The 8,527-nt window shown below is 52.1% G+C and overlaps 1 protein-coding gene across 1 annotated transcript; it reads left to right on the top strand.

Moving 5' to 3' along the window:
- Positions 1-4,309: 4,309 nt before the first annotated feature.
- On the top strand, positions 4,310-7,932 carry FZD7 (frizzled class receptor 7). Its single transcript, XM_076342377.1, has one exon. The coding sequence runs from the start codon at positions 4,310-4,312 to the stop codon at positions 6,032-6,034; it is 1,725 nt and encodes a 574-aa protein (XP_076198492.1). The 3' UTR covers positions 6,035-7,932.
- The last annotated feature ends 595 nt before the right edge of the window (positions 7,933-8,527 follow it).

Genomic DNA, 8,527 nt, shown 5'->3' on the forward strand with positions numbered 1-8,527 from the left:
AGTCTCACAATTCAGGCGGTTGCATCACGGGCGTTGGCAGTGCTGGTTAGGCAGGACAGCCGGTGAGGCCCAGCAGGAGAAGGGGGAAGCGATGGCCTTTGTTCGTCTCAGGGCAGCAAGGACTGGAAGCCTTGCAACAGGTAACCTGAAAATGTTCACCCTTAGGCACCCAAAATAAGTGGTGGGGTGGGGAGGGGGTGTTTTGTTTTGATTTCCCTCCCCCATGGGAAGAGTTCTCTATCAGATGGGATAGGAAACAAGGAAAATTATATTGGCACCATTTAAGGAGGCTTTAAAACAGCAGGAAAAGACATCATGTAGGGATGCTGCTCCTCACTCTGACTTAGTTTGGAAGTTGAACTGGATTTATTTTTAAATGCGTAAAAAGACAGATAATTGTTTCTTCCTAACAATTCCTCCCTGTGCACGGTAGTCTAGTCAGGCAGCTCCAGAATTGGTACCAATACCTGAGACTGTAAATTTATTCTGGTATCTTGGACTTGCCAGGACTTTGCTTGTGAAGGTTTATTGCCGACAGACCATGCAGCATACTCAGAACACTAGCCGTTAGGAGATTTTTGGAGAAAACCTGTTGAGCTGCTGTGTGGTTGCAATAGACAATTTCTCAGATGCTGCAAAGTCTTGCACAGCACACTTGTTCTGGGTGGCTGATAACCTGGCTAATGGTGGCTGCCTGTGCTTACATGCTGATGAGAATCCCTCCTGTTGTGAGGAAATTTAAGTAATTTTGCAGGCTAACACTTGTGAATTTAGATTGAGGTAGAAACAGGAGACGAGCATAAGTTTGCTGCCTTTTGAAACACGGCTGATGCTACTTACAGAGGTTCTGGATGCTTTGGGGTAACCTGAATTCCAGAATCCTGGATTTTGTTGTTGCTTTTCTTTTTCTTTTTCTTTTTTTTTTAAATTGTTCCCTGAAAGCTGTCAGGATGTCCCAGACTGACTTAGCAGCCCAGGATTTTCTTAGGCCACAATCTGCTGTTTTGAGACTGCCATTGCCTCTCTCAGTGATTGTGTCCCATCTCCCAGTGGGTCTAAACAGGAAACCCCCCCCCTGGAATTTGGTAACACACCCAAGAGACTTTCTTCCTTCATCTTAGTAAATCCTGTTGCACATTCCTGCCATCTGGGATGACCTAGCAGCATCATTCCATGTTATAAATTTACTCTCTTCTTATCTCCTGAAGAAATAATCTAGGATACAGCTTTCCTTCCTTCTTCCTTTCTGCCTACTCTTCAACTCCTTTTTTTTCTTTTGCTTCACTCTGATTCTACACTATGTTCAACATAAGTGTAATGGAGTCACACAGCTTTTATAGCACGTACCAGAGCTCCCAGTCATCTTTTCATTCATACCATGGTTCGGAGGAATAACTCTAACAAATGGGACCAGTAGAAAACAGGGGGAACCACTGATGCCATCTGCCCTGCCTTGTAAATAAATATCCAGTTAAAGTCTTGCCACTTGATTTGACATTCCTTACTCTGAATAGTTTCTGTCACTGTCTCCCTATTGCTGAAAGATAGTTTCTTGCAATACCATTTTACTAGCTCTGAACTTGTCTCTTGACATTCAGAAATCGGAACAAGCGATGCATGGGGCAGAAAGTTTGCAGTTGCTTTACTTTCTCTGCATTGTCATTGCCTGCCAGTGAAACATCGCCCTTCATCCAACGTTTTTCATAGTGAATATCACAAAATACTTTGCAGATGAAGTCAGTCATATAAGCCAAAGCAAAAAATAGAGGTTTTAAGGTGATTATTACAGATAGGTGACTCAACAGCTCATAAAGAAAGATGGGATGGGGAAAAAAAAAAAGAAGAAACAACTGGAAAGAATAATCTTTTTGAAGGTTACTAACAGCCGAAGAACAAACAATAGAGTAGACAAGTTTATGTAAGTTTTTACCATGGGAGGTTGTTTAGGTGAAGAGTATCACAAAAACCTGCTTAGTCACTAGGTGTAGAAAAGTAAGGAATTCAGATAACAAGCCTTAACAAACTGGAAAACTGAAGTTCCTCTAAGGCACTCTCAAACAGCTATAACTGAGAATGAAGAAAAGACATTTCTTTTCCAGAAGCAACTGTTATAGCCATGAGTAGCTAGTCCTGCCCATACATATTTTGGAGAGCACAGTATTATTTTTAAAAACATGTCCACTTTTAGAGGAGTAAATTTATTATAGTAAGTCTGTTTATAACTGTCAACTTCTCTTAACAAATGTAACAAAAGCTGCAGCTCCATGGTCTTACTGGCATGAGGACACATTGTTCATGAGCAGGAGGGGATATGGGAAACATTTGTCCGACAACTGCTGTTGGAGTTCCCTGAGCCAAACCCCGCTGCCTTGAACTGCCCTGGAGGATGGTACAGATTGGTGCATTTGGTGTATTTGCTTAGTTGCTAATAGGAGCACAATTCTGAGTAAAGGAGTAAAAGTAAGAATTTGAATTGTACAGTTCAGGGGACATCTGTCCTCAAAGGGAGGGATGGAGTGGGTTGAATAATACTTGACCCAAGCCTGTCTTTGACCACAGGCTCTCATAGGCCAGTGTGAAGGAAAGCACACGCTCTTGCAGGACTTTTGTCGAGCACACTCTGTGCTGCTGAAGACAAGCTCTGCCTGCACGTTCCAGAGGCTGGATGGTTCCAGCAACCCGTGTTTCGGCGGTGCACCTCAAAACACAGCTATGCTGCAAAACCCACACTTCTGTCCTTAGCAAATGTATGTGGGTCTAGTTCTAGATCTGCTCGGCATCGCCTGGCAGGCCGTTAACAGCCTTCTCCTGACCTATGCCATTTTCTCTCTTGCAGGCAGGCCGGGCGCTTCCACAGAGGAACTGCTGCTTTTTTACAGCCTTTTCGAGTCTCTTAAGGGGTTGCAGCAGTGCAGATGGGGATTTAAAATTTCTCCTCTTTGCTTAGGTAACACTGGAGGTTTCAAAAAAAGCTGCCTTCCCCCAGCTAAAGCTTAGATTTGCATGAATAAAGCGTTTATTCTGCCAGCAAAAAGCAACGGTCATGCTGCGATAACAAATCAAACCCCCCACGCCGGGGGAGGCGATGGCGCACAGACACGAACATCCCGACAACGCAATCAGCTCATTCTGCAAATGTACCCGCGCGCTTTTTTTTTTCCTCCCCCCCCTTTTTTTTTTCCCCCTTCTTTTTTAATAACTCTGGGCACAGGCAGCTGTTTGCATTTTCAAAGCCTGCTCAGAAAGCAGCCAGTTAATTTTAGTTTGTTCGGGCCACCCTGAGCGAGCTGGCTGGGCCCCCCCTCCCTTCCCGGCTCTGCCCTGCAGCGCGGGGGGGTGGGAGGCCCCGGGGCGGCTCCTCCCGCCCCCGCCCGGTCGCCCCCGGCCCGGCCCGCCCCGGCGGGGATGGGAAAAAGTTGTTCGCAACTTTTTTTTTCCCCCTGGCGCGGGCTCCTCCCCTCCCCTCCCCTCCCCTCCCCTCCCCTCCCCTCCCCTCCCCTCCCCTCCCCCGCGCCCGCCCCGCCCCCTGCGCGGCGCGGGGATTGGCGGGCGGGCGTTGCGGAGCCCCGCCCCTGGCGCGGTTTGTGAATGGGGCCGGCGGCGGGGGCGGGGCCCCGCGGCGCGCCCGCGCGTATATGTGTCTTTTTTTTGTGCCGGCGCGGCCGCGGGTCTGGAGCCGTGGTGCGGGCGGTGTCGGCGGGGCCGCGGGCGAGCGGAGCGGAGCGGAGCGGAGCGAGGCGGGAGGCGCACGGCTGCCCCGGACGCACAGCCCGCAGTGGCGCCCGTCGGGAGCCGAGCCCAGCCGAGCCGCGGGGGAGGATCGCGCAGTAATTGGATTTTAAAAGTTATTTAAGCCCCGGAGTAAAATACACGGCTCAGCCGGGCGCGGTAATAATCCGTTTAGCCGTAACCTAAATCCCCGGCGCCGGGGCCGCGCAGCCGGGCGGGGAGCAGCGCCTCCACCTCGCCGCCGCCGCGGGACCCTGCGCGGAGCTGGCCAGAGCCGTCGCCGGGCTTCGTGTGCGTCTCCCGTCTCGCCGCCGCCTTCTCCGGCGGGAGCGGCTCCGGAAACTTTCGCCGGGGGAAGCGCCGCCGCGCTGCGAGCGCCGACCCGCCGGAGCCGAGGAAGAAAGTCGCGGAGGTCCGGCGCGGAGCCGGGCTCCTCCCGCCGCCGCGGAGCCGCCGCCGTGCCCCTGCCCCGCGGAAGGGGCCCCGCCGCCGCCCTCCGGGCGCTGATGTCCCTGGGGCGCCGCGCCGCCCGGCTCTGAAGGACCCCCCGCGGCTCCCCGGGCCCCCGGCCGCCCCGGCGATGCGGGCCGGAGGAGGAGGAGGCGGCGGAGCGGCCGCCGGCGGCTGCCCCTTGCTGGGCCTGGCCGCGCTGCTGGCTGCCCTGCTGGGGACCACCGCGGGCGCGACGGCGCAGCAGCACCACGGCGAGAAGGGCATCTCCGTGCCGGACCACGGCTTCTGCCAGCCCATCTCCATCCCGCTCTGCACGGATATCGCCTACAACCAGACCATCCTGCCCAACCTGCTGGGCCACACCAACCAGGAGGACGCGGGGCTGGAGGTGCACCAGTTCTACCCGCTGGTCAAGGTGCAGTGTTCGGCCGAGCTCAAGTTCTTCCTCTGCTCCATGTATGCGCCGGTGTGCACCGTGCTGGAGCAGGCCATCCCGCCCTGCCGCTCCCTCTGCGAGCGGGCCCGCCAGGGCTGCGAGGCCCTCATGAACAAGTTCGGCTTCCAGTGGCCAGAGCGGCTCCGCTGCGAGAACTTTCCCGTCCACGGCGCGGGTGAGATCTGCGTGGGGCAGAACACGTCAGATGCCCCGCCGGGGCCTGGTGGTGCGGCGGGCCGGGGTGCCACCATGCACCCCACGGCTGGCTACATCCCCGACTTCCTCACCCCGCCGCAGCCCCCCTCCGGCTTCTCCTTCTCCTGCCCCCGGCAGCTCAAAGTGCCCCCTTACTTGGGCTACCGGTTCCTGGGGGAGCGGGACTGCGGGGCCCCCTGTGAGCCAGCCCGGCCCAATGGGCTCATGTACTTCAAGGAGGCAGAGGTGCGATTTGCCCGGCTGTGGGTGGGTGTGTGGTCTGTACTCTGCTGTGCCTCCACCCTCTTCACCGTGCTCACCTATCTGGTCGACATGCGCCGTTTCAGCTACCCAGAGAGGCCCATCATCTTCCTCTCAGGCTGCTACTTCATGGTGGCAGTGGCCTATGCGGCAGGCTTCTTGCTGGAGGAGCGGGTGGTGTGTCTGGAGCGCTTCTCTGAGGATGGCTACCGCACTGTGGCCCAAGGTACCAAGAAAGAAGGCTGCACCATCCTTTTCATGATCCTCTACTTCTTCGGCATGGCCAGCTCCATCTGGTGGGTCATCCTGTCCCTCACCTGGTTCCTGGCTGCTGGCATGAAGTGGGGCCACGAGGCCATCGAGGCCAACTCCCAGTATTTCCACCTGGCTGCCTGGGCTGTGCCCGCTGTTAAAACCATCACCATCTTGGCCATGGGGCAGGTGGATGGGGATGTACTCAGTGGGGTGTGTTATGTAGGTATCTACAGCGTGGACTCTCTGCGGGGCTTTGTGCTGGCGCCCTTGTTTGTGTACCTCTTCATTGGCACTTCCTTCTTACTTGCTGGCTTCGTGTCCTTGTTCCGCATCCGCACCATCATGAAGCATGACGGCACCAAGACGGAGAAATTGGAGAAACTGATGGTGCGCATCGGTGTCTTCAGTGTCCTCTACACGGTGCCTGCCACCATTGTCCTGGCATGTTACTTCTACGAGCAGGCCTTCCGTGGCACCTGGGAGAAGACGTGGCTCCTCCAGACCTGCAAAACCTATGCTGTGCCCTGTCCTAGCCACTTTGCCCCTATGAGCCCGGACTTCACGGTCTTCATGATTAAGTACCTCATGACCATGATTGTTGGGATCACAACTGGCTTCTGGATCTGGTCTGGCAAAACCCTTCAGTCCTGGCGACGCTTCTACCACAGACTCAGCACCGGCAGCAAAGGCGAGACAGCAGTATGAGACCCCCCTGCCCCCTCTGGCACACACACACACACGCACGCACACATGCACACACGCAGAGGAGAGGGATACTCGAAGGCAATGGCTCCCTGAGGGGGGAGGAAGGGAGGCTTTTCCAAACTTTTTCTTCCTCCCAGAGGGTTTGGAAAAAAAAAATATATCTTTGCGTAAAGGATCAGACAGACCGTATCCAGTGGTGCTTATGCCCAGCTAGAAGAACACAGAAAAAGAAGCCACTGGTGGGATTGGAGAGTCCTTCACCCGCAAGAAGTCCTCTTACCTATCTCTCCTGCTACCCCTGTGCAGGAAAAAAACCCAACCTAACTAAAAACATCCTGTCTTGCTTTGGACGAGAGGGAGGGGAGGCCAGATCTGTTGAGCTGCCCCTGCCGAGAAGTAGCCAAACCCTCTCTGAATTGTTGGGGTCAAACTGCAGCGCAGGCAGGGTAACTCCTGAGCCTGAGCTTACCGCCTGCTCCTTCCAGCAATCACGTGAGTACTGCACAACCAGCTACTGCCCAGATCGTGTGCTGGTGAGATGCCTCTGCTCTGTCAGCTCACAACTTCCTTTTTACCTCAGTACTATCTGTTTTAATTGTTTTAAAGTTAAGATTCGGCCCTCGGTGTGTTCTCGCTGCTGTGGGGAAGGAGGGGATTGCTATTCCACACCCTGAAAAGAAATGACTTGTTGCTTTTCAGCAGAAGGCTTTTCTCCCTTGCCTTTGTTCTAGGAGACAAAGGGGGAAACAAAAGTGTTTTCGATGTAGAAAGGCATAAGCATGGGATCGGTTTTTATGGGCAAAGTAACAAAAAGAAGTCGTTGAGGTTCACCCTTGGATGTGAGGAGCTCGCAGAAATAAACATTCCTTTTATGAAAAGAGGAGAAGGCAGGATGTTTTCCTCCCGTTCAACATGGTCGCTTTTCTAAGCTGAAGGAAACGCAAGACTTGGAGGGCAAGAAGAGAGTAACCGGGAGCACCTGCCGAAACAAGAGCCATTAAGATCTGTAACATAAAGATAGGTTTCTTTCCTTCCCGTAAACCTGCTTTCTCTCCTGCTTTGCAGTGAGCTCACTGCAGGTAAAGTCAACACACAGCCGGCTTCTGGGGACAGGAGGAATCCTTTTGGCTCACGATGCACCCTTTGCCTGCTCCTCAGGTTCCCTGAACTGCATGGCAATGACTCGCAGTGCAGGAGGGGGCTGGGGTTGGGGTTTAAAAGCAAGCAGGTATCGTAAGTGAGAAGCCTTCTCATTTCAGCTAAAATGCAGCTGGTTAAGTTTCCAGTGATCACGTCTTGGAAGGAAAGACATTAAAGAATTAATCATCAAATGCATCGTTTTCTTTTTGAAATGTGACAGATTTTTCTACTCTGAAATTTTTATGTTGACTTGTTCATATTTTATTTTTTGCATACTACTTTACCTTTATATTCACTGAAGGGTTGTTTTTATGTGTGTGTGTGTGTATATTCTTGCCTAAGGACAAAATAGGAAATGCTGGATTTTTAGCAAGTCTCCACCCTATAGCTGCTCTTCATTTTTTGGGGGGAAAAGTGTCTGGAATGAAACTTAAAAAGAAAAAAACTGTTCAGGGTGAGGGGGCAGACTGCTGCTGTCTGAAGGCAGTAGTCTAGGCATGAGAAATGGGCCCATCAGCCAAATCCTTCAGTAGATCTGATCTCAGACTTGCAGGGCTTGGGTTTTTGTCTTTTATAATGTGCACGTGGAAGAAAAAGAAAAAAAACAAACGTGTAAGACGAGTGCAGTATGTATATTTTGTAAATCTCATTTTTGTAAGAAAATATGTATTTATGTTTTTACTTGATTTTTTGAAGGTCTGTATGAGGCCCTGCTTCATCCCATGTACAGATCACTAAATAAATAATTTTTAATACAAGGGCTCCAATGAAGTTCTTTCAGTCTTCGAACACTCAGCAGGTTATAGAAGGGGGGGCAGCTCTGTGAGTGGCATCTCCCCTTCCCCCCCCCCCCCCCCCCAGCTTTGTTGTGGGAGGTGCAGGAGGCTTTCGGGTGACTACACTGTGAATATACTGACTGGAAACTCAGCTATGACTTGAAACTGGCCTTTCTGAGTACTGGCCCCTCGCAATAGATGATCACATTTTGAGACCGTTTCAAATGTTTGCCCTCACTTGAGGTACTTGCATCCTAGCCAAGTTTTCTTCCAGGCTCTGCCTCTTGCTGAGAGCAAGCTGATAAACCAGTTTCCTTATCTAGAAAATAAGGATAATGCTCTCTTCCCATTCCAAAGGGACTTTGAGATTGAGAACTGGAGGGTGCTACAAGTGCTGTAAATTAAATCCTCGCTTTGACAGGTGGAGTGTTTCAGGGAAACACTAAGGACTAGGTCCTTTTCAATAGCTTTCAAAGGGCAGTGTTTTGAACTGGCTTTTTTCTCCCCCACCACCTTAGCTATCTCCAGTTTTGTTCAGGTGAATTTTACTTTAATCTTAATAGCTAGCCCGAAGCCT

The sequence above is a fragment of the Aptenodytes patagonicus genome, chromosome 6, assembly GCF_965638725.1.
Source record: "Aptenodytes patagonicus chromosome 6, bAptPat1.pri.cur, whole genome shotgun sequence".
In the NCBI taxonomy this organism is placed as follows: domain Eukaryota; kingdom Metazoa; phylum Chordata; class Aves; order Sphenisciformes; family Spheniscidae; genus Aptenodytes; species Aptenodytes patagonicus.